The 26,764-nt window shown below is 36.9% G+C and overlaps 1 protein-coding gene across 15 annotated transcripts in view; it reads left to right on the plus strand.

Annotated features, from left to right (window-relative positions):
- The window catches only part of SCLT1 (sodium channel and clathrin linker 1), a 289,811-nt gene that overhangs the window by 33,240 nt on the left and 229,807 nt on the right, over positions 1-26,764 (plus strand). For 7 of the 15 annotated variants that reach the window (XM_077140031.1, XM_077140032.1, XM_077140039.1 and 4 more), the window contains 3 exons: positions 20,203-20,261; positions 20,772-20,844; positions 24,400-24,455. The exons of 1 other annotated variant lie outside the window; for it this stretch is intronic. In XM_077140031.1, the coding sequence (XP_076996146.1) occupies positions 20,203-20,261; positions 20,772-20,844; positions 24,400-24,455 (188 nt within the window). Of the gene's footprint in view, positions 1-18,397; positions 18,474-19,552; positions 19,600-20,202; positions 20,262-20,771; positions 20,845-24,399; positions 24,456-26,764 lie in introns of all 15 variants that reach the window. 7 more of the 15 variants (XM_077140036.1, XM_077140038.1, XM_077140037.1 and 4 more) reach the window with 3 other exon arrangements.

Below are 26,764 nucleotides of genomic sequence, written 5' to 3' on the forward strand. Positions count from 1 at the left end.
CCACAGTATGCAAAGTCTCAACATTGTTTTAAAAGAAATATCAAACAAGCGGTCACAGGACGAAGATATCACCAAGTGATTTTTTAGTATATTTTGTGCCCTGGGAATTCACTTCCCTGACTCCAGAACCACCAGTTAAACTGCGACTATGATTTCTTACAATCATAAAATCAAATGGGATCAGACTATTTTTGCATTTTTAATACTTGAATATAAGACCTTAACTTTGAGATTTCATTTTCTTTTAGAGTATAGTCACAATTTGAATCTGGTTAATCCTTTTGTCACAGTTCTCTTTGTGTGTGCGCGTGTGTATGTAAGTATAAACTAAATGGTGACATGTAATTGCTTTATGGACCATTGAATTGTTGGGCATGAAATCTTTCTTAATTGTCATGAATTAGCTCCTAAACTGTCAAATTAACCAACTTGGACCAGTCTTTTGAAAAGGTTCTGAAGTGTAACTTAGTGCTTGCTCCCCAGGGGGCCATATTAAAGGAAAAAAAACATTCCCTTGGGTGACATATCCTGCAGAGTTTCATATTATTATGAACAGAAATGCCCATCTTCTCAATACCTGCTGTTTTTTGACAAGTGATATTTTGTGCCGTCCCCTACGCCCTAGAGAAGCTGTGTGGGAAACCTTGGGTCATGTGGGTTTCAGCAAAAAAGTATCATAATAGAGGATCATGTATCCAAAAGAAGCTCCAGAAAAGTTTGAGAACCTGCTGGGGGCAGGGGTTGGGGAGTGGGAAGGGAGGGTTGGATATACAGAAAACACTCTGCTCTGCAGTAATTTTCGCCATCTATGCAGGAAATTCCAGTTCATCTTCCAGCACCTGGGTAGACCCAGCAGCCAGCCAAAGCTGTAACAGGCAATTCACTAAGCACAAAAGGAGTTTTCTTCCAACCAGGTAGTCCCTTGCTTCTCAAGCAAATGCCCTCCACGTTTGTTATGGTTTCTGTTCATGCCATTTGTGGTACCAAAACCACTCCCTGAAATTGTAAAAGCGCTGCCAGAATAGATGATTTTCACCCTTCTAAGAAAAAAAAAAAATGACAGTGGTCACGTTTGACAACTTGTGCATTGGACTCGCTTTTGAATGAATAAAAAGGAAAGGTTTGGTGTAGTTCCTGATGGGGTGTGTGTTATTTTTCATGACACAGTTTATGAATTGTAATTGTGGTTTCCCAATGAGTCATCGTAACTGGGCAGAAATTTAAGGGAAAAAAAATATTGAAAAAGTTCAATAAAAATATGAAGAATGGTAAGCAAGAAAAAAAAGAGAAAACATTTTGGAGAATGAAGGAGATTTGAGAGAGCAGAGAAGAATGACATAGCCACAGGAAGCAGAGTCCATCAGCCAGCGCTTTGGAGAAGGAAAACACCTCCCAGGGAGCTTCATGGAACAGGAAGCCAGGAGAGAAAGCTAGCAGATGACGCTGTGCTCACCATGTGCCCTTCCAGCCTTCCAGCTGAGAGAGAAACCATGACTGTGTTCACCATGTGCCTTCTCACTTGAGAGAGAGACCCTGAACTTCATCGGCCTTCTTGAACCAAAGTATCTTTCCCTGGATGTGTTTGATTGGACATTTCTATAGACTTGCTTTAATTGGAACATTATCTCAGCCTTAGAACTGTAAACTAGTAATGTACTGGTTTAAAAGGATGTATGAACCCTAGAAAACCCATGTTTTAATCTAAATCCCATTTCGTAAAGGCAGAATAATCCCTATTCAATACTGTATCTTTGAAACTGTAATCAGATCATCTCCCTGAAGATGTGATTAATCAAGAGTGGTTGATTAACTGGATTAGGTGACAGCATGTCTCTACCCATTTGGGTGGGTCTTGATAAGTTTCTGGAGTTCTATAAAATAGGAAACATTTTGGAGAATGAAGGAGATTCAAAGAGAACAGAGAATGCTGCAGCACCACAAAGCAGAGAGTCCACAAGCCAACGACCTTTGGAGATGAAGGAGGAAAACGCTTCGCAAGGAGCTTCATGAAACTGGAAGCCAGGAGAGAAAGCTAGCAGATGACACCATGCTCACATGTGCCCTTCCAGATCAGAAAGAAGCCCTGACTGTGTTCCCCATGTGCCTTCTCACTTGAGAGAGAAACCCCGAACTTCATCAGCCTTCTTGAACCAAGATATCTTTCCCTGGATGGATACCTTTGATTGGACATTTCTATAGACTTGTTTAATTGGGACATTTTCTTGGCCTTAGAACTGTAAACTAGCAACTTATTAAATTCCCCTTTTTAAAAGCCATTCTGTTTCTGGTATATTGTATTCCAGCAGCTAGCAACCTAGAACAAGCAGCTTATTAAATTCTTCATTTTAAAAGCCATTTTGTTTCTGGTATATTGCATTCTGGCAGCTAGCAAACTCGAAGAACCCCAAACAGCTAAAAGCATCCTAAAAAAGAACGAAGTGGGAGGGATAGCACTTTTCCTGATGTTGAGCTTATTATAAAGCCACAGTGGTCAAAACAGCATGGTACTGGCACAAAAATAGAAGTATTGACCAAGGAAATCAAATCAAGAACACAGAAATAGACCACCAAATCTATGATTAACTGATCTTCGTCAAGGCCCCCAAACCCACTGAACTTGGACAAAATAGTCTTTTCAATAAATGGGCATGGGAGAATTGGATCTCAATAGCCAAAAGAATGAAAGGAGGACCCTTACCTTACACCCTATACAAAAATTAACTCAACCTGGTTCAAACACATGATTATAAGAACTAACACCTTAAAGCTCCTAAAAGAAACTATAGGGAAATATCTGTAAGACCTAGTAATAGGAGGTACCTTCCTAAACTTTACACTTCAAGAATAAGCAGCAAAAGAAAAAAATGGATAAGTGGGAACTCAAAATCAAATGTGCCTCAAAATAAGGTGAAGAGACAGCCAACTCAATGGGAGAAGATATTTGGAAATCACACTTTGGATAAAGGTTTAATATCCTGTATACATAAACAAATCATACAACTCGACAACAAACAAACAGCCCAACTATAAAATGGGCTAAAGATATAAGTAGGTATTTTTCTGAAGAGCACATGCCTAAAAAGCACATGAAGAGATGCTCATTTTCATAAGCTATAAGGAAAATGCAGATCAAGGCTGCAATATGATACCACCTCACATGTATAAGAATGGCTATTAATATGCAAACAGGAATCTACAAATGTTAGAGAGAATGTGGAGAAAGTGGGACACTTATGTACTGCTTGTGGGAATGTATAATGGTACAGCCACTACTGGAGGCAATTTGGCAGTTCCTTAGGAAACAAAATATCAAGTTGCCCTATAATCTGGCAATACCATTACACAGTATATACCCAGAAGAGCTGAAAGCAGTGACGAAAACAGACATCTGCACACTGGTGTTCATAGCAGCATTCTTCACAGTCACCAAAAGATGGAAACAATTCAAGAGTCTGTCAACAGACGAGTGGATTAACAAAATGTGGTGTATACATGTGATGACATCCTGAAACACATGACAAGATGGAGGAGCCTTGAGGATACAATATCGAGTAAAATATGCCAGACACAAAGAGGGTAGATATTGTATGATTCTACTTTTATTGTCATGGTAAAGGTAAAATAAGAAGCTTATAATATAGATTATAGGGGATTTAAAGATACATGGAAGCTAGAGATGGATGAATGACCAGCTAATGATGTTGGACTTAAATGAAAGGGAATACATAGAAGTGAAGGCTGTTCACTAGTGGGTATATAAGTAATATCACCATATTGAAAGTGAACATGATCAAAAGGGGATGTATAGACCCATGTGTTCTACTGATTAACACTACAAATATAAATAAATTCTTGCATGAACTACTGCAAAGGTATGAATCTTGTACAAAGCATGTATAAGTTCAGGATATAGGAGGAAAACTTCTGTTACATGCTATGGGCTGTGTTTAACAAGAAGGCATGTGTTTAACAAGTGCCACAGCAACCCCAGAGGTAAATAATGGGGAGAAGGACAAGAGTTAAGGGGAGGTTTGGATTTTCTCTTTGATGAGGGTTGGTTTACTGGTTATCTTTCTCTTAAGAACAATGAAATTATCTAAAATTGAGAGTGTTAATGAGCTTCTTGATTTTGGACAGTATTCCTGATGCCCAATGAGTGGAGGTGGCTGAAGGATGCACTGACTGAGAAGTAGATAGGTGAATAAATGGTGTATACATATGATCGAATATTGTGCTACTACAAAAAAGAAACAAAGTTGTGAGGCATGCAACATTGTGAATGAACCTGTGGTACATTTGTTGTAGCAAAATAAGCCAGAAACAAAAGAGCAAATATTGTATGGTCTCATTTAGAAAATACTTACAAGAAAACAGGGGCCTATACTGTAAGATCTTATTGCACTCACATTTAGTCCAGAATGATAATTGTTATTTCTGAATTTTGAGAGGCTGTTTTATATATATATATATATAACCTGGTATTTAGATAAAAGAAAAAAGCCAATCAAATCAGGATTAAGGAAATTCAGAATACAGGGCTAAGGAAGACATTGTCTATAATTTAGAACCTCATCTACTTTTTGAGTCCAAAGGAAGAAAGATTTATTTTGTCCAGAACCTAAATTTTCTGTAGCACTTAATCTAACTCAATCTGTGTGGATAGATCATTTAAATAATGCAAACACAAGGAGTCCAGAATAAGAATGAGGGCCTTTAATCCTGTATAGTTTAATGTAATGCATGGATACACCCCAGAGTATATTAGGCAGATAATCAAAAAGTATTGGCAAGATCCCTTGAGCGACGGGAGAAAAAAACTGGAACTATTAAACTTTACCACTGGGGAAACCCCTGATACTATGAGAAATATTAGTAACACCCAAATCAATAGGCCAAGCCCTTGATCTTGAGGCTTGCTCTCCTGAAGCTTATGTATGGAGTGGAGAAACTTAGCCTACCTATAGGTATGTGTATTAGTTAGGGTTCTCTAGAGAAACAAAATCAACAGGAAACACTCGCAAATATAAAATTTATAAAAGTGTCTCGCATGACTGTGGGAATGCAGATCAAAATCCGCAGGGCAGGCTGTGAAGCCGACAACTCCCATGGAGGGTCTGGATGAACTCCACAGGAGATGCTCACCAGCTGAAGCAGGAATAGAGCTTGTCTCTTCTGAATCTTCCTTAAAAGGCTCCCCGTGATTAGATTAAGCATCACTCATTGTAGAAGACACTCCCCTTTGGTTGATTACAAATGGACTCAGCTGTGGATGCAGCTGACGTGATCATGATCTATGATATGTCATCATTGCAACAGACAGGCCAGCACTTGCCCAACCAACCAAACAGGTACCACAACTTGGCCAAGTTGACACATGAACCTGACCATGACAATATGCCTAACAGTTACCTCGAGAGGACCTTTTTGTTGCTTAGATGTGGCCTCTCTCTGTAAGCCCAACTCTTCAAGTGAAATCGTTGTCCACCCCTATATGTAGGACATGACATTCAGGAGTGAAAGTCTCTTTGGTGGTGTAGAAGATGACTTCCAGGGATGAGCCTGGCCCTACCATTGTGGGATCAACAATACCATCCTGACCAAAATGGGGAAAAGAAGTGTAATGAATGAGGTATCAGTGGCTGAGAGGCTTCATATGGAGACAAGAGGCTATTCTGGTGGTGTCTTACACAAGTTTCAGTTAAACATTGCTACCTATCGTAGCTTGCCCCAACCAAAACCATTCCTGCCATCCTAAAGAACACCTATGATGTTATATAAGATTCTGCAAAGTTTCCATGCAGTAGGGTAACTTTCTAAAAACCTTCAACCTCCGGATGGGTCCCTGGACCAGATAAGTCCTGAAATGCAGAGGGGCCAGCCTATCCAGAACATCAATTAGTTCCATCCCCCTATCCGATATTATTGACAGCCCCTCCTAACATGAAAAAGGTAGAATGGGTGTACCCCAAATACATCTAAAGAATGGGAATAATGTCAAAGATGATGGTGGAGTTATATAGAGAAGGTAGGGTTTCACAAATGACTATGATTGCTGAATCATTATATTGATAGTTCTTTTAGTCTCCAGTATCTTAGAGCAGCTAGAAGTATAAACCTAAAATTGTGGAATTGTAACCCATTCCAAACTAAAATCTGTTCTACAACTAATTGTTGCAATATGCTTTGAAATTTATTGCTTTTTTTTAAAAAAAAAAATACCTTTTAAAAGGTGTTTTTCACACACAAAAAAGTCAATTGTGACAATAAATGCACAACTATATGATAATATTGTGTATCATTGATTGTACGCTTTGGATGATTACATGGTGTTCTAGCTTGCTAGGTGCCAGAATGCAATACACCAGAAAAAGAATGGCTTTTTAAAAGGGGGAATTTATTAAGTTGCAAGTTTATAGTTCTAAGGCCATGGAAATGTCCAAATTAAAGCATGCCTATAAGAATGCCCAAATTAAGGTACCAGTAAGAGGTTACTTTCACTCAAGCAAGGCTGATGTAGTTCATTCAGTTTTTCTCTCAACTGAAAAGGCACATGGCGAACATGGCGAACATGGCGACATCTGCTAGTTTTCTTTCCCGGCTTCTTGTTTCATGAAGTTCCCCCAGAGGCATTTTCCTTCCTTCTCCAGCTCTGAAGGTCAGAAGGTGGGCTCTGAGGCTCTTTCCAAAATGGTTCCCTCTTAATAGGGTTCCAGTTAGCAACCTCACCTTGAATGGGTAGAGACACACCTCTGTGGAAATCATCTAATCAAAAGTTACCACCCACAATTGGGTGGATTACATCTCCATGGATAATTTAAAACTCCCACCCAGCAATATGAATGAGGGTTATAGGACATGGCTTTTCTGGGATTCACAAATTCAAACCAACACTCATGGTATGTGAATATATTATATATATCAATAAAAAAAAATTTAATTAGAAGAAATGCTTGGACAGATAATTTTCAGAAAAGGAAATACAAATGGTTCAAAACATGAAAAGTTGCTCAACTTCACTGGTTATTAGGGATATGCCAATGCAAACCATGATGAGATATCATTTCATACCTACTATAATAACCACTATCCAAAAAACAAAACAAGTGCTCGAGAGGATGTTGAGAATAAGGCACACTTATTTCATTCTTGGTGCCACTGTTCTGGAAGGCAGATTGGCAGTTCCTGAGGAAGTTAAGCTAAGCATAGAATTACCATATGATCCAGCAATCTCATTAGTAGGTATATGTTCAGGAAAACTGAAGGCAAGGTCACAAACAGATGTTTGCACCCTGATGTTTATAGCAGCATCTTTCATGATTGCCCAGATATAGAAACATCCCAAATGTTTGACAACGGACGAGTGGCTAAACCTTATGCAATTGTAAAGCAGAATAATGCCATGAAGCATGTAACAATGTGGATGAACCTTGAGGACATTATGCTGGTGAAATTAGCCAGAAACAAAAGGGCATATACTATATGGTCTCACTAATATGAACTAACATTAATTAGTGAACTTTGAGAGTTTAAGTTAAGAACACAGGTTATCAAGAGGTAGAAAGAGGGTAAAGATTGGGCATTTGATGCTGAAGTAGTACAGAATGTTCTACAGGAGTTGCTTAAAGATCCAGAAATGTACAGCATAATAACATCTGATGGTAGTACAATGCTGTAAGTACACTGAATGATGCTGAATGTGGGTGTGATTAAGGAAGGAGGGCTAGGGGCATGCATGACACCCAAAGGAGAGAGGATAAAGAATGGGACAGTATAACTTAGCGACACTAAGAGTGAACAATGATGGTGATTAAATGTACAAAAATAAGAATATTTTTGCTTGAGGGAGAACAAATGATTGTTAACAATGCAAAGTGTTGAAAATGGTGTGGTATGGGGAGCAGATACAATCAGTGCAAACTAGGGTCTATCTTTAATGTAACATTTTAATATGCTGCCATTGAATCTAACAAAGGTAACATGCCATAGCTAAATGTCAATAACCAGGGGATATGGGGCAGGGGCATGGGATTCTTTTAAGAAGAAATAGAAATGTCCTTATACAGATTGTGGTGGTGAAGGCATGGCTATGTGATTATACCAGGAACCACTGATTTTTTATTTGAGGTTAGATTTCATGATATGTGAATAAAACTGTTTGTAAATGAACAGAGAGATACGAAGTGATGGAGAATATGTGGAAAGAGAGAGATACCTAGTCACTGTTAGGAAAATAGAGTAGTGCAGCCCATCTAGAGGACAGTCTGGTGGCTTCAAAAGAGACTTGGGTGTGGTTGCCATATGGTCTTGCAGTCGTGTAGTTAAGTGTATCCTTGGAGGAACTGAAAGCAAGGACACAAATGAAAATTTCCACAGTAGTGTTTCAGGCAGCATTGTTCATGATTTGCAATGGGTAGAGGTGGGCTAAGGAAACATTGACTGAGGAATGGAAGGGGAACTTTGGTATATAAATACAATGGATTACTGAGCAGCTGCAAGAAGAAATGAAATTGTGAGGCATGCAGCTAGGTGAACTTTGAGGACAGTAAATTGAGTTAAATAAGCCAGAAAAAAAAAAGACAAATATTATAATGCCTCAATAATATAGACTAACTATATTGTTCTCAGAATTGAATTTGAAAACAATAGGTTAACAGGTGAAGGCCTATTATACAGTTCCCTAGATTGTAAGCACTTACAGGCCTCACATCTATTCCGGAGTTGTAACTGTTATTTCAAGTTTCTTACTCAGAGCTAGAGTTCTGCAACTACAGAAGTCAGCATTATCCCACATAGCAACTGTTGGAAACGCTGAAAAAGAGATCAGACTTCAATTAGAGATATGAATGAAGCTGATCTGGTTAGGACTAAGGTAAATCAGACTAAAGGGTAAAAGATGGTATTGACTGTATTTTAAAACTTCACTTTCTGTGTGAGATGAAAGGATGAGATGTTTATTTGATGCAAAATTTCTATGTTTGGTATCACACTGTCTAATATAGTTGGCATTGTCACATATTCACACATCATAACTATATGGAACCTTGAATAGGAAATGAGAGCTTGTTCATTTAAATAGAGTGGTATGATTCCCCGGTACATCACAGAGTAATCTGGGCAGAACATTAAAAAGTATTTGCAAACTCCCCTTGAGGGACTGGGGGAAAAGTTGGAAATATTAACCTCATATTCTCTCAAGCCTTGGGGACTGCCAATTGGATGGGCCATGTCCTTGATCTCACAGCTTGCCCTTGTGTAACTTATTCCTGCAGGGAATAAGACAAGTCTGTTTATGGTGTGTTGGTCAGGGGAAGTACCTGAACTGTAGAGTTGTGTTTCAATAATCTTATTTCTTTTTTAAATTTGTTTTATTTATTAAACATATCAACATACAAACACAAACGTTCTTACCATATGATCATTCCATTCTACATATATAATCAGTAATTTGCAATATCATCACATAGTTGTATATTCATCATCATGATCATTTCTTAGAACATTTGCATCAATTCAGAAAAAGAAAAAGACAACAGAAAAATAAAATGAAAGCAGAAAAAATTTCTACATACCATACCCTTTACCCCTCCCTTTCATTGATCACTAGCATTTCAAACTAAATTTAATTAACGTTTGTTCCCCTTATTATTTATTTTTATTCCATATGTTCTACTCATCTGTTGACAAGGTAGGTAAAAGGAGCATCAGACACAAGGTCTTCACAATCACACAGCCACATCATGAAAGCTATATCATTATACAATCATCTTCAAGAAACATGGCTACTGGAACACAGCTCTACATTTTCATGCAGTTCCCTCCAGAAGTCTCTGTTATGCCTTAACTAACAAAGTGATATCTATTTAATGCCTAAGAATAACTTCCAGGATAACTTCTCTACTCTGTTTGGAATCTCTCAGCCATTGACACTTGGTCTCATTTCACTCTTGCCCCTTTTGGTCAAGAAGGTTTCCTCAATCCCTTGATGCTGAATCTCAGCTCATTCTGGAATTTCTGTCCCACGTTGCCAGAAAGGTCCACACCCTTGGGAGTCATGTCCCATGTACAGAGGGGGAGGGTGGTGAATTTGCTTGTTCTGTGGGCTGAAGAGAGAGGCCACATCTGAGCAACAAAAGAGGTTCTCTTGGGGGTGACTCTTAGGCCTAATTTTAAGTAGGCTTGAACTATCCTTTGTGGGGTTAAGTTTCATATGAACAAACCCCAAGACTGGGGACTCAGCCTATAGCTTTGGTTGTCCACACTGCTTGTAAGAATATCAAGAATTCAACTTGGGGAAGTTGAATTTTCCCCCGTCTCACCATTCCCCGAAGGGACCTTTGCAAATACTTTTCCACTCATTGATCAAATCACTCTGGGATTCATTGGGGCATCACCCTGGACAAACCAACAAAATCTCATGTCCTACCCAAGGTTCCATGTGCTTATGGTGTTCAACCAACTGTCTACATAAGTTATATTAGGAAATGCACTAGTCAAAATATAAATTTTGTAACAAATAAACATCTTTTGCTTTAGTCTCACACATAAGTTAAAATTTTAAAATATTAATTACCATCTATTCCAGTACCCTGCAATAATGACATTCCTTTGTTCTTCCTCATGGAAACACATTTTTTAAATTTGTACATTTAGTCACTATCATTGTACACTCTAGGCATTCCTACATTATACCATCTCAATCTTTATCATCTATCTTTCTTTGTGATTTCATTTATGCCCCCAGCCCTCCTCCCTCTATCATTCTCACATTCAGCTTCATTCAGTGTTTTAACATAATTGTATTACAGTTAGGTAGTATTGTGCTGTCTATTTCTGAGTTTTTGTTTTCAGTCCTGTTGCACACTCTGTATCCCTTCAGTTCCAGTTACCCAATATCTTACCCTATTTCTGTCTCCTGATGGTCTCTGTTACTAATGAAATATTCCAAGTTTATACATTAATGTCTGTTCATATCAGTGAGACCATACAGTATTTGTCATTTTGTTTTTGGCTAATCTCACTCTGCATAATGTCCGTAAGGTCCATCCATGTTGTTACATATTTCATAACTTTATTCTGATTTACAACTGCATAATATTCCATCATATGTATATGCCACAGTTTGTTTAGTCACCCATCTGTTGACGGATATTTTAGCTGTTTCCATCTCTTGGTAATTGTAAATGATGCTGCTGTAAACATTGTTGTGCAAATGTCCATTTGTGTCCTTGCCCTCATGTCCTTTGAGTACAGACAGCATATAGATGGGTCCTGTTTTTTAATCCATTCTGCTAGTCTATGTCTTTTGATTGGGGAGTTTAATCTATTAACATTTAGTATTATTACTGCATGGGTAGTACTTTCTTCTACTATTTTGCCTTCTGGATTTTATATGTCATATCTAATTTGCCTTTTTACCTTTGCTCTTAGTCTTCCTTTCTACACTCTTCTACACACCTCTCTCTTCTGTCTTTTCGTGTCTGTCTCTAATGCTCTCTTTAGTATTTCTTGCAGAACTGGTCTCTTCGTCACAGATTTTCTCAGTGATTTTTTTTTGTATTTTTTTTTATTAATTAAAAAAAAGAAAAGAAATTAACACAACATTTAGAAATCATTCCATTCTACATATGCACTCAGTAATTCTTAGTATCATCACATAGATGCATGATCATCATTTCCTAGTACATTTGAATCGATTTAGGAAAAGAACTAGCAAAACAGCAGAAAAAGATATAGAATGTCAATATAGAGAAGAAAATTAAAATAATAATAATAATAAAAATATATATAAAAGGAAAAAGAAAAAACAAAAACAAAAGATACAAACACACAAACAAACAAACAAAAAAACTATAGTTCAGGTGCAGCTTCATTCAGTGTTTTAACATAGTTACATTACAATTAGGTATTATTGTGCTGTCCATTTTTGAGTTTTTGTATCTAGTCCTGTTGCACAGTCTGTATCCCTTCAGCTTCAATTACCCATTATCTTACCCTATTTCTAACTCCTGCTGGTCTCTGTTACCAATGATATATTCCAAGTTGATTCTCGAATGTCGGTTCACATCAGTGGGACCATACAGTATTTGTCCTTTAGTTTTTGGCTAGACTCACTCAGCATAATGTTCTCTAGGTCCATCCATGTTATTACATGCTTCATAAGTTTAGTCTGTCTTAAAGCTGCATAATATTCCATCATAGGTGCACACCACAGTTCGCTTAGCCACTCGTCCGTCGACGGACACTTTGGCCATCTCCATCTCTTTGCAACTGTAAACAATGCTGCTATAAACACTGGTGTGCAAATGTCCGTCTGTGTCTTTGCCCTTAAGTCCTTTGAGTAGATACCTAGCAGTGGTATTGCTGGGTCGTAATCCATTCTGCCAGTCTATGTCTTTTGATTGGGGAATTCAGTCCATTAACTTTTAGTGTTATTACTGTTTGGATAATATTTTCCTCTACCATTTTGGCTTTTGTATTATATATATCATATCTGATTTTCCTTCTTTCTACACTTTACTCCATACCTCTCTCTTCTGTCTTTTCGTATCTGTCTCTAGTGCTCCCTTTAGTATTTCTTGCAGAGCTGGTCTCTTGGTCACAAATTCTCTCAGTGACTTTTTGTCTATAAAAGTTTTAATTTCTCCTTCATTTTTGAAGGACAATTTTGCTGGATATAGGAGTCTTGGTTGGCAGTTTTTCTCTTTTAGTATTTTAAATATGTCATCCCACTGTCTTCTAGCTTCCATGGTTTCTGCTGAGAAATCTACATATAGTCTTATTGGGTTTCCCTTGTATGTGACAGATTGTTTTTCTCTTGCTGCTTTCAAGATCCTCTCTTTCTCTTTGACCTCTGACATTCTAACTAGTAAGTGTCTTGGAGAACGCCTATTTGGGTCTATTCTCTTTGGGGTGTGCTGCACTTCTTGGATCTGTAATTTTAGGTCTTTCATAAGAGTTGGGAAATTTTCAGTGATAATTTCTTCCATTAGTTTTTCTCCTCCTTTTCCCTTCTCTTCTCCTTCTGGGACACCCACAACACATATATTTGTGCGCTTCATATTGTCATTCAGTTCCCTGATCCCCTGCTCAAGTTTTTCCATTCTTTTCCCTATAGTTTCTGTTTCTTTTTGGAGTTCAGATGTTCCATCCTCCAGTTCACTAATTGTAGGTTCTGTCTCTTTAAATCTACCATTGTAGGTATCCATTGTTTTTTCCATCTTTTCTACTTTGTCCTTCACTCCCATAAGTTCTGTGATTTGTTTTTTCAGATTTTCTATTTCTTCTTTTTGTTCAGCCCATGTCTTCTTCATGTCCTCCCTCAATTTATTGATTTGGTTTTTGAAGAGGTTTTCCATTTCTGTTCGTATATTCAGCATTAGTTGTCTCAGCTCCTGTATCTCATTTGAACTATTGGTTTGTTCCTTTGACTGGGCCATATCTTCAGTTTTCCGAGCGTGATCCATTATTTTCTGCTGGTGTCTGGGCATTTGATCAGATTTCCCTGGGTGTGAGACTCAGCTGGTTGAAAGGTTTTTCTGTGAAATCTCTGGGCTCTGTTTTTCTTTTCCTGCCCAGTAGGTGGCGCTCGTGGTGCTCGTCTGTCTGCAGGTCCCACCAGTAAAAGATGCTGTGACTCCTTTAAATTGCCAATCCGAATCTTGCAGTCGGCCCGGGAAACCACGCGTGGAGGGGGCTTGCCGGCCACCACGGCTTGGGGGAGTACCGGTCCAAATTGCCCAGCTGGCCCGAGACGCCAAGCGTGGCAGGAGGGCCCTGCTATCCAGTTCCCAGTCGGACCGGGAAGCCACGTGTGTGGAAGGGACCCCGTTTGCCAGCCGCCCCGGCCCGGGAAAGTGTGTGCCCCTAGGGTATCTCACCGCAGCCGATTCTCCCTGCCCGTTCAGCCGTTCCAGAATGGGGTACGCTGTCCCCTTGGTCTCTGTCGTGGCTCCAGGAGCTGTTTCGTATTGTTTCTGTTTCTTTAGTTGCTGTTCTGGAGGAGGAACCAAGACCCGCGTGTCTCACTAAGCCGCCATCTTCTCCGGAAGTGTCTCTCATTGATTTTTTGTCTGAAAATGTTTTAATTTCTCCCTCAGTTTTGAAGGACAGACTTGCTGGATACAAAATTCTTGGTTGGCAGTTTTTCTCTTTTAATAATTTAATAATTAATAATAATTTAATAATTTAAATATACCATCCCACTGTCTTCTCGCCTCCATGGTTTCTGCTGAGAGATCTATACATAGTCTTATTGGGCTTCCCTTGTAGGTGATGGATTGCTTTTCTCTTGCTGCTTTCAAGATTCTTTCTTTCTCTTTGACCTCTAACATTCTGATTAGTAAATGTCTTGGAGTACATCTATTTGGATCTATTCTCTTTGGGGTACGCTGCACTTCTTGGATCTGTAATTTTAACTCTTTCATAAGAATTGGGAAGTTTTCAGTGATAATTTCCTCCATTAGTTTTTCTCCTCCATTAGTTTTTCTCCTTTCCCTTCTCTTCTCCTTCTGGGACACCCATAACATGTATATTCATGAGCTTCATATTGTCTTTCAATTGCCTGAGTCCCTGCTCATGTTTTTCCATTTTTGTCCTTGTATTTTCTTTTTCTTGCCAGATTTCAGATGTTCCATCCTCCAGTTCACTAATCCTATGTTCTGTCTCTCGAAATCTGCCATTGTAGGTTTCCATTGTTTTTTTCATCTCTTCTACCGTGCCTTTCATTCCCATAAGTTCTGTGATTTGTTTTTTCAGACTTTCGATTTCTTCTTTTTGTTCATTCCTTGCCTTCTTTATATCCTCCCTCAATTCATTAATTTTCCCTGAGAGTGAGACCCAGCAGGTTGAAACACTTTCCTGTGAAGTCTCTGGACTCTGTTTTTCTTACCCTGGCCAGTATGTGGTGCTTGTCTGCCTGCAGGTCCCACCAGCATAAGGTGACACGGTACCAAATTAATGGTACCAAAACCAAATTAATGATGAGGTTTTCCATGTCTGTTCGTATATTCTGAGTTAATTGTTTTAGCTCCTGTATCTCATTTGAATTATTGGTTTTCCTTTGACTGGGCCATTCTTCAATTTTCCTATTGTGATTTGTTATTTTTTGCTGGCATGTAGGCATTTAATGACCTTGATTAGATTATTCTGGAGATTGCTTGCTCGTCTTTTACCTAGGGTTTTCTTGCTGGATGAATTTGTTGTCTATCTGTTCTTTGACATTCCGTTCAGCTTTATCTGGACCTCTAGATTAAGTTTTGTTTAACAGAGGAGAATTTTTCAGTTCTTGTTTTCTTGTTTCTTGCTCTGCTTGTATGGTGCCTTTCCCCCCTACACTTAGGAGGGTCTACTTAGGTATTATAGACCCAAGCTGGGTTTTCCCAGACCAAACTGGCCTCCTGTCAGGAGGAAAGTCACCTGTGTCAGTTTTCCCTGAGAGTGAGACCCAGCAGGTTGAAGCACTTTCCTGTGAAGTCTCTGGACTCTGTTTTTCTTACCCTGCCCAGTATGTGGTGCTTGTCTGCCTGCAGGTCCCACCAGCATAAGGTGACACAGTACCTTTAACTTTGGCTGGGGGCATGGTGGAGACAGAGGAGAGGTTGTAGGCTGGTTTTAATGGCTTCAAATTACCGAGCCCTGGTGTCTGAATTCCTTGATGGAGGGATTCCACCTAAGCTGGGCTTCCCCCCTCCCCTGGGGAAGGCACAGGCTCCAGACAAGCCTTCAAATGAGCTTGTTTCTGACTATGCCTGGGGCTGTTGCAGCCTGAGAAGTCCTGCCTCTGTATCCAAAGGCAGTCAAGCCTTTGTAGAAACACAGCCACAAAAAACTCTGTTTCCTTCTTTTTTGTTTTTTTCTTTTTCTTTCAGCCCTGCCCCCTTGGCGCCAGGGCAAAAATGAGTGACCTCTGCTTTGACCAGGTTCGCCTGAGCTGGGGGCCTATTTTCAGTAGCCAGATTTTGTTAATTAATTCCACAATTGGCGTTTGATTGGGCTCAGCCCCTGCTGCTGGTAAAGTCTCTTTCCTTTCCCCTCTGGGAAGCAGGCTGTGGGGGAGGGGTGCCGGCCACTGCGGCTTGGTGAACTCACGGTTCTGGGGTGGCTCGCAGCCGGTCCAGCTGGTTCAGACTGGGGTACGCTGTGTGACCGGTCACTGACGTGACCTGGAAGCTGTTCTGTACTGTTTCTGGTTATTTAGTAGTTGTTCTGGAGGACGAACTAAAATGTGCACATTCCTAAGCTGCCATTTGGCCTGGAAGTCTCCAAACATGGTTCTTAAAAAGAAATATTGAAATATTGGTCTTCACCAATATTATAAATGTTTGCTCTGCATAAGACTCTGTTAAGAGGATGCAAAGACTTAGTACAAACCGGGAGAAAAATACACAAGGTATATCTGACTAAATTCTACTCTCTAGAATTTATAATAGACCACTCATAGGTCAGCAGTAAAAAAACCAATAATTCAATTCAAAAATGAGGAGAACAAATGAAGAGTCATTTCACTGAAAAGGATATACAGTTTCAAATAAGTACATGAAAAGATATTCAATGTTATTACTGCACTAATTTCCTATTGCTGCTGTAACAAATTACCAGTAACTTAGACAAATTTTTAACTTATGTAGGGTCAAAACTTTAATGTCTCACTAGACCAAAATCAACGTGCTGGCTGATTTGTGCTCTTTCCACACAGGGAGAGAACCCATATCCTTGCCTTTTCCAGCTTCTTGAGCTGCATTTTTTGTATTCATTCATTTATGATCCCTTCTTCCATCTTTAAGGCCAACAGTGTTGCATCTTCAAATCTTTCTGTTTCTGTCTTCATCTTGCCTTTTCACTGACTCTAATTGCTTTTTCTCTTATAAAGTATCGACCTGGATACTCCCAACCTCCTAATTCTTACATCTGCATTGTCCCTTTTGCCATATTCCATAATATATTCACAGTTTCACACATTAGGTTCTGGACATCTTTAGGTAGCCTTTGTTCAGTCTACCACAATTAACCATTAAGAAATTGCAAATTAAAACTATAATGAAATTTCACTACATACCTTTCAGAATGGCTAAAATAAAACATAATGACAATACCAAATGCTAGTAAGGATGCAGAAACATTGGATCACTCATAAATTTTTCATCAATGTAAAATGATACAACCACTCTTGGGAACTGTTTGGCAATTTATTTAAAAACAGAATATGCAAATACCATACAATCCAACATTTATACTCTTGAACATTATTGCAGATAGATGACAATTTATATTTACATAAAAACCTGTACTTATATGTCTATAATAGTCCCAAACTGGGAATAACCCAAATATCCTTCAATGGATAAATGGTTAAACATAGTGTGGTACATTGTTATCATGGAATATTATTCAATAAATAAAAAAGCAGTTAACTGTTGATGCATGCATGAATCTCCAGGAAATTGTGCTGAGTGAAAAAAAGCCATTCCTAAAAGATTACAAACTAAGTGACTCCTTTTACATAACATGTTTGAAATAAAAATTATATAAATGAAAAACAGAATAGTGGTTGCCAGGGTTCAGTGATGGGGAGAGGTAGGAGGTAAGTGGATGTGGCTATAACTAGGCAAAGTGAAAGATCGTTGTGGTGGAACTGTTCTGTATCTCAACTCTGTAGGTATCAGCATCCTGGTTGCATAATTTTACTGTTGTTTTTCAAGATCTTGCTTTTGGGGAAAACCGAGCAAAATGTATATGACATCTCCCTATAATTTCTTAAAATTAAGTATAATCTACAATTATCTCAAAATTAAACATTTAAAAAATTGCTTTAAAAATGTAAAGCAGTGAATGCTTAAAGGGAAATTTATAGCCTTAATAGCTTATATTTGGAAAAGAGAAAAGGTAGAAAAAACAGAGCAAATTAAACACAAACAAGAAAGGAAGAATGTAGGTAGAAGTCAATAAAATAGAAGTTAACATAAGATGGGAAAAATATCATACAATGTATCTTTGGACTTTCTATTATATACTCTTGTTTGTTACTGTCTCTCTACCATACTGTATTAATTATTCTAGCATTATAGTGTTTTTGATATGTAGTAAGGCAAGTCTTTCCTTCTTTCTTTTGCATTTTTGCCAGATTACCTTGGCTATTCTTGATTTACACTTTCATAGAAAGTTTAGGATTTGTGTAGGGTCAAATTTCGTGACTTACATTACTGCAGGGTGTTGAAAATTATAGTAATTAATATTTAAAAATTTTAACTTCACTATGAGACTAAAGCAAAAAATGTTTATTTGATACAAAATTTGTATTTTGACTAGTGCATTTCCTAATATGACTTATGTAGATACTTAATTGAACACCATAAGTACATGGAACCTTGAGTAGTGTGTGAGATTTTGTTGGTTTGTCCAGAGTGATGCCCCGATAAATCCAAGAGTGATTTGATCAGTGAGTGGAAAAGTATTTGCAAAGTCCCCTTCAGGAAATGGTGAGTAAGGGGAAAAATTCAACTTCCCCAAGTTGAATTCTTGATATTCTCACAAGCAGTGCGGACAACCAAAGCTATAGGCTGAGTCCCCAATCTTAAGGTTTGTTCAGATGAAACTTAACCCCACAAAGGATAAGTCAAGCCTACTTAAAATTAGGCCTAAGAGTCACCTAACAGAACCTTTTTTTGTTGCTCAAATGTGGCCTCTCTCTCCAGCCAACACAACAAGCAAACTCACTGCCCTCCTCCATTTACGTGGGACATGATTCTCAGGGGTGTGGACCTTCCTGGCAACTGAAGGGAACTGCCTGAAAATGTAAAGCTGTGTTCCAGTAGCCATGTTTCTTGAAGATGATTGTATAATGATATAGCTTTCACAGTGTGACTGTGTGATTGTGAAAACCTGTGTCTGATGCTCCTTTTATCTACCTTATCAACAGACAAGTAAAACATATGGAATAAAAATAAATAATAGGGGAACAAATGTTAAAATAAACTTAGATTGAAATGTTAGTAATCAATGAAAGGGAGGGCTAAGGGGTATGGTTTGTATGAATTTTTTCTGTTGTCTTTTTATTTCTTTTTCTGAATTGATGCAAATGTTCTAAGAAATTATCATGATGAATATGCAACTATGTGATGATATTGTGAATTACTGATTATATATGTAGAACGGAATGATCACATGTTAAGAATGTTTGTGTTTCTTTTTTTTCTTTTTTTTTTTTTTTTTAAAGGAAAGACAGAGAGAAGGAAGGAAGGATAGAAGGAAGGAAGGAAGGAAGAAAGGGAAACATCTTTAAACATTTTCTTGTTTTTTATTGTATTCTGTTTCTCCGTTTTTGTTACATGGGCTGGGGCCGGGAATCGAACCGAGGTCCTCCGGCATAGCAGGCAAGCACTTTGCCCGCTAAGCCACCGCGGCCCGCCCTGTTTGTGTTTCTTGTTGTATTTTTTTAATTTAAAAATTAATTAAAAAAATGTTTTAAAAAATTTCATGACTTATCTTATTTGAACTTTTTTGGAATTGCAGTGAATTTTCAAGAATTGCCATGCTTATAATATTGTCTGTTCCACAGGTTAAAGTTAACTTTCTTGCAAAGTTTTTTGTTTGATTCCCAGGCAGGTACTGTTTTTATTATAATAGTGCATCAAATATTTTTAACTATTATTTTTTCTAATTGTTGCTGCTGTCTGGGCAATCTTTTTTTTAATGTTGATCTATTTGGTGACTAGTGTACTTTCTTATTAGTCCTCTTAATTGGTAGATTGTATGCAGGTTCTAGATAAATAGTCAAATTGTCTATAAATAATAATACTATTGGATCTTTCCTTTTCAACCTTTAAATTGAGGGACCTCTCCCCAACATACTGCATTGACTAGTTGCCTTGTATTTTTAACGAATGTAGTGCAGTGCCTCTTGTATTTCTACCATGAATAGTGGTAATTGATGCAGGTTTCTGGTTGATATTCTTTATTAAGTTAAGAAAAATTTTTCCTATTTCTAGTTTACAAAGAGTTTTTCTTGTGTATGGGTGTTAAAATTTGCCAAATGCATTTTCACCATTAATTTGGTATGATTATTTTATCCCTTTCTCTCTCTTTGAATTAAGGTAATGGACTTTCTAAGGTTATAAAAAATTTAATTTTATTTAATTTTGAACCACTGCCTATTTCTTCTAGAATGATGTGAGAAAACGTTTTAACGTATAATATTCTTTGTTATAGAAAGCTGTCTTCAAAGAAGATGGAGATGATATATTAGAAAATTTAGTAGTTGACCAGCGGTAAGTTTGGCTTACAGAAAAATATTCTTTATTAATATATTTAAGTATTGTTAAAATAATTCCTTTTGTATTAGGAATTTTTATTTTATTGTCTGTTCTGACGACGTTTAAATGATCTGCCATTGAACTGATAAAAGCAAATATAGAGTCTATAATGTTGGCTCTTACCTGGAGACAGTTTTGCCCCTAGGATTTACTTATCAATGCATGGAAACATTTCTGCTTGTGACAACTCTGCTGGTGTTTGGTATGTATTGGCATCTAGTGGGTAGGAGCCAAGAGTGCTGCTAAATATCTTACGGTGAACAGGCCAGTAGCCCAAATAAAGAATTATCCCATCAAAATATGGATTGTGCTAAGGTTGAGAAACCTTGGTTTAGAAAAAAGGCAAAGATTGATTCCTGTTGGTAAATATAATGTAAAATTTTTATTTGTATTTTTTCACATATTGCATTTAATTAAACTAGATAAAACGATATGCTATTTTTAATTCTATATTTTTTTCTTTAGTTTTTTAGCTCCCCTTATTACTGAGTATGATAAGCATCTGGAAGAGCTGAATGGGCAGCTGAAGTATTATCAGGTATGAAATCACAGACATGAAACTTTACGTAATATTATAAGAGAACCAAAATAGACTCCCTTTCTTTTTAAAAAGTTGGTGAGGAAGAAAATATTTAGCTCTAACTTATCAATTCTTGGGTCTCTGTAACTGTGTGTGTGTATGTGTGTGTGTGTTTATGTTTAAGGATTATCTTTGGTGTTGTCTTTTTCAGCCAGTATTTTCTTAATCCTGCTATCTAGCATTACTTTAAGGCATCTCCTAATCTCATTATTGTTTGTTTGCTTCTTTTTATCTCCCTTACTCTGCCACGATGACCCCAAATCATCTCACATTGTTTTAAACATTCTCCTTTCCCTGATTTTACGTACTTTTCCCATTATTTACAGAATGGATTTTTGCCCAATTGCAAGTATTATGCCTATCATATTTTAGATGCTTTAATCCACTTTTCTTATAAATTTAAATTGTCACAGATTTTTTTCTAAAATAGTAATGCCTTTTAGAAATGGGAGCTTATTTTATAAGGAGTGAAGGAAGTGAGAAAGCTGCCTATACAGACATATTACTATTCTGGATCCTGGGCTTCAAAGACCTAGGACAGATAGGCTCATTGAGAACTACAATAATAGAAATGTAAGAAAGTGTTCTAGTTTGCTAGCTGCCAGAATGCAACACACCAGAGACAGACTGGCTTTTAATAAAAGGGGATTTATTTCATTAGTGCTTCAGAGGAAAGGCAGCTAACTTTCATCTGAGGTTGTTTCTTATGTGGGAAGGCTCGGGGTGATCTCTGCTGGCCTTCTCTACAGGCCTCTGGGTTCCAACAACTTTCCCTGGGGTGATTTCTTTCTGCATCTCCAGAGGCCTGGGCTGAGCTGCTTGGGCTGTGCTACCTTGAGCTCTTTCATTTAAGCACCAGCCAATTAAATCAAACATCATTCATTGCAGCAGGTATGCCTCTTAGCTGACTGCAGATGTAATGAGCAACAGATGAGGTTCATGTACCATTGGCTCATGTCCACAGCAACAGAACTAGGTGCCTTCACCTGGCCAAGTTGACAACTGAATCTAACTACCACAGAAAGTATAATAATTTTATGTAAAAAAAAAATCTCTTAAGTCTGATTTCTTCAGAATGGGTCTGTGAACATGACAGACACTAAGAACGTTAAGAACTTTATATCTTTATTATTAACTTCTCTTCATGCATAGACTGTAAGAAAACCTTGAATCTAACATATAGTAGTCTAACATGTAGTAGGTCTTGAATATTTAATGAATGAATAATTGTCAGGGCTTTTGTGAGCAAGATGATTAGATCTGGTTTAACAAACTCCTTTTTATTAATTAGTACACTGATGTGTAGCTCTATAAAAAGAACATGGAATGCTTAATGATTTATACTTTCATTTCCATGGTTATTCATCTTAGATATAAACTTTATTAGTGATGCTATAGAATTTCAAAATCAAGCCTTTCCTTAAATTGAAGTTTCTATTTTATTATAGGTTAATTAAATCTTTTCCTAGTCTTTACTGCATGCTTTTAAAAAATATTTTAGCCTGTAGTCATTAAATTTGAGCCAACCGTAGTGTCTTTTAATCATTCTGGCAATGAAAGAGCAACAGAATGCTCTCTTATGCACAAATGACATTTTGCTTTTTATTTTTAGGACTAGGGAGTCTAGTTTCCACTGAATTCTTCTTTCTGAATTGCTATAATGACATATTTTGTGGTTTGATTGCTATAACATGAAATAACTAGTTATATTGAACTCTAAATTTTTTTATTTTTATCTATCATCTATATATATTTTTTAATCAGCTATTTAGCTAAGGTGTTTAACTTCATTTTTCAATTTGGCATTCTCTACCACCTAAGGATGCTTTTTAAATTAGTTCTGAGAAGAAGCTGTGGCAGAAAGCTTAAGAGTCTGTGTTGATAAGAATAATTGCTAGTACTTATATAGAGAAAAAAACACTCAATACTTCTAAGAATAGTTGCTCACATAAATATTAATAATTAATAGAACTGTTCTTGTGACTTACTTTACTGACCCAGTCAAAAAATAGTATATCTTGAAAACAAGTATTGCTTCAGTTCTCTGTATGAAAGGTTTTCTGGGGGAAAAGTACTATTTAAGTCTTGTTTCCTTACAACTGTTAAATGTTTTGTGATATTTTAGAGCGGGGAAATTTTTTACGTGACTATAATAATCCACCTTTAATTCTAGCTAATGTATAGTAATCCTACATAATTATTTAAGAGTAAGAAATAACTTTTAAGATGCATAACATTTTTGTAACTTTTAAATATGATTTTTTTTTAAATTATAAAGTTGCTATAGTTGCCACATTATAAGCCAAACTTCCTAGTTAGCATGGGATTCAAGACCCTCTACCTCCTTTTCCAATTTTATCCCTAACTGTATTGCTCCATTGTGGTCATTTCTCAATTATATGGTAATGAGTTATTTCATTTTGAATTGATTATAATTCACGCATAGCAGGAACCTAGGAAATGTTCACTATTCAAGCCAACTTTGTAGCTAGACTTGGGTGTTAATTTCCTGGATCAAGCTGCCTTGAGCTTCCTTGGTTGAAAGGGGAAAAGAAAGGTTTGGAATGCTGCCTTGTCCACCCTCATTTCCTGTTTACTCCAGGCCTGGCTCCTCTCCTTTAGCCTAGGGTGCACAATCAAGACTAATAGATATATCAAGTTGATTGCAGTTTTGTTTTAAGTGTGATTTTACATGGTTTCCTTCTTGCCCTCCATTCTGCCAATTCACTCTTATTGATAGCTGATGACTGTATTATGTCAGGTTGCCTAATATTTTTCCCTCTTTTTTTTTTTAACTCCTATTTCTCCTTACTTCAACTGTCCTTTCTCTTTTGTTGAAATTCTAATCCATTGATTCTCTGAGAAATAGTCATATCTTATCTCATACTCTCTACAGTATGTATTTTATTTTTTGTGTTTTAGTAGTGATCTTTTACCATCTTTCCTATGCGAAGGATATGTTTTGAAAATAGTGACTGTTTCTTATAACAACTTTTATAGTGCAACATTTATATTTTTTCAAAGGTGGTGAATTAAAAATTGAACAAATAACTGTGAAGGAAGGACTTTGTTTCCTTTTTTGCCATTAATGTTTTACCTTTTGAAATACTATAAAAACTCAAATGTTTATATGGGCTTCACCTAAACTGAGGTATATTAATTAAGATACACATTCAAGGTATAAGGATTTTTAGGAATTTTGTTATAGCGAAATACTGAGGAATGTCTTTACTCTGTTTTTTAAAATCTAAAAATCATAAGAATTACATTTATAAATATTTCTCAAGATGTATAAAATATTTTGATTTTATTTATATTATATTTAAAGTAAATGCTGTATTAGTCCTGTGTATCATTAAAATAGCTATATTTAATAGTATTTATTAGAGGAAAAGAGTAGTTTTTTCTTATCAGTAGACTAATGAAATGGAATTTTATTGCTTCATATGAATGGCCACTTAATAGGGATCCAATTGGAAAATTTATCTCTACAACCATATTTTATTCTTTCAGAAACAGATGGGTGAGATGAAACTACAACTTGAAAATGTCATCAAGGAAAATGAAAGGTAAAGTAATTAGCTCTTGCCTCTTTATTTTATTGTTATCTTGGGTATCTTTTATTTTTTGTTGTTTGATACATACAAAGAGTGTGGATTCTGGGGCCTGACTTAAACTACTGACTCCTTATTAGCTATGTGACTTGAACATGTTAACTTGACTTCTTTAGTGTCCTCATTTATAAGTTGGAGATATTAAAAGAATTTATTTTGTAGGGCTGTCTAAAAAGGTTATAGTAAGTGATTAGAATAAGGTACATAATAATCATCATCTAAGTATTACCATTTATTAGTAGTGTAGTATAAAAATATCTGCATGTTATATAACATACTGGCAATATGAAAACCTGTTAAGCCACCATCCAGCTTAAGAGATAAAATGTTATCAATACTACTCATCTCCCCTTCCTGTTCTATCCCTTTCCTTCCTTCTGTCAGAGATAAGTGCTATCTTGAATTTTGTGTTCATCGTTCTCTTGCTTTTTAAATTTTTTATGTGTGTATCCTCAAACAATAATTTGTTTAGTTTTGTTTTTTAAACTTTTTTTATTGTATAATATAACATATATACAAAACAAAGAAAGAAAAAGGCAATAGTTTTCAAAGCATCCTTCAACAAGTAGTTACAGGACAGATCCCAGAGTTTGTCATGGGCCACCATACCATCATCTCATTTTTTTCCTTCCAGCCATTCCAGAATATAAGAGGTTAGAAGGAATAAATATTTTTTTATCATCACAATCAATGTTTTTTTCATTTATGTGAAAATAATAAAAAAAAGTAAATTTCAAAGCACAGCACAATTAGTTGTAGAACAGATTTCAGAGATTGGATGGGTTACAATTCCACAATTTTAGGTTTTTACTCCTAGTTGCTGTAAAAGAAATATCAATATAATATTTCAGCAATCATACTCATTTGTTAAACCCTACCTTCTCTGTATAACTCCATCATCACCTTTGAACTTTCTCCCACTCTTTAGGGGTATTTGGGCTATGCCCATTCTACCTTTTTCATGTTGGAAGGGTTTTCAATAATAAGAGGTCAGGAAATGGAATTAGCTGATGTTCTACAGAAGCTGGGCCCTCTAGGTTTCAGAACTTATCTGGACTGGGGACCCATCTGGAGGTCGTAGGATTCTGGAAAGTTACCCTAGTTCAAGGAACTGTTGTAGAATCTTATATATTGCACTAGGTGTTCTTTAGGATTGGCTGGAATGGTTTTGGTTGGGGTTGATAGGTACGCAACAAAAGTTTTCATAAGAGTAACCTCCAGAGTAGCCTCTACACTCTATTTGAACTCTCTCAGCCTCTGCTACCTTACTTGTTACACTTTTTCCCCCTTTTGGTCAGGATGGCATTGTTGATTCCATGGTGCCAGGGCCAGACTCATTTCTGGGAGTCATCTCCCATACTGCCAGGAAGATTTTCAGCCTGGATGTCCTATCCCACATAGTGAGGAGGACATTGATTTCACTTGCAGAGTTTAGAGAGTGAAGCCACATCTGAGCAACAAAAGAGGTCCTCCAGAAGTAACTCTTAGGCATACCTATAGGTAGACTAAACTTCTCTACTACATACATAAGCTTCACAAGAGTAAGCCTCAAGGTCAAGGGCTTGGCCTATTGATTTGGGTATCCGTAAAAGTTTGACATAGTATCAGGGGGTTCCCCCTGATGAATGAAGTTTAATATGAAGTTTAATAGTTCCATATTTTTTCTCCCATCCGTCAAGGAATTTTGCTTTAACTTTCTGGTTATCTGCGTAATACATTCTGGGATATATCCAGGCATTACATTAAGCTATATAGAATTAAAGGCCCTCATTTTTATTCTGGGCTCCCTGTGTTTCTATTGTTTAAATGAGCTTTCTAAACAGATTGAGTTAGATTATGTACTACAGAAAATTTAGGTTCTAGACAAAATAAACCTTCTTACTTTGATCTCAGAGAGTAGGTGAGGTTCTAAGATATAGGCAATGTCTTCCTTACCTCTGTTCAGTATTACCTGAATCCTGACCTGATCACCATCATTCTTATCTCTGAAAATCAGGTTGTATATATATAAAGCAACTTCTAAAACTCCAGAAACATTAATTACCATTCCAGACAAAATATGACTGCTACAGGAGCTTACAATCTAGGACCCTGTTTTCTTATAAGCATTTTCTAAATGAGAGCATACAGTAATTACTCTTTTGTTTCCGGCTTATTTTGCCAAACCAAATGTCCCACAGGTTCATTCACAATGTTGCATGCCTCACAACATTGTTCCCTTTTGTATCAGTACAATATTCAATCATAGGTATACACAATCATTT

This window comes from Tamandua tetradactyla, chromosome 22 (assembly GCF_023851605.1).
Source record: "Tamandua tetradactyla isolate mTamTet1 chromosome 22, mTamTet1.pri, whole genome shotgun sequence".
Classification (NCBI taxonomy): Eukaryota; Metazoa; Chordata; class Mammalia; order Pilosa; family Myrmecophagidae; genus Tamandua; species Tamandua tetradactyla.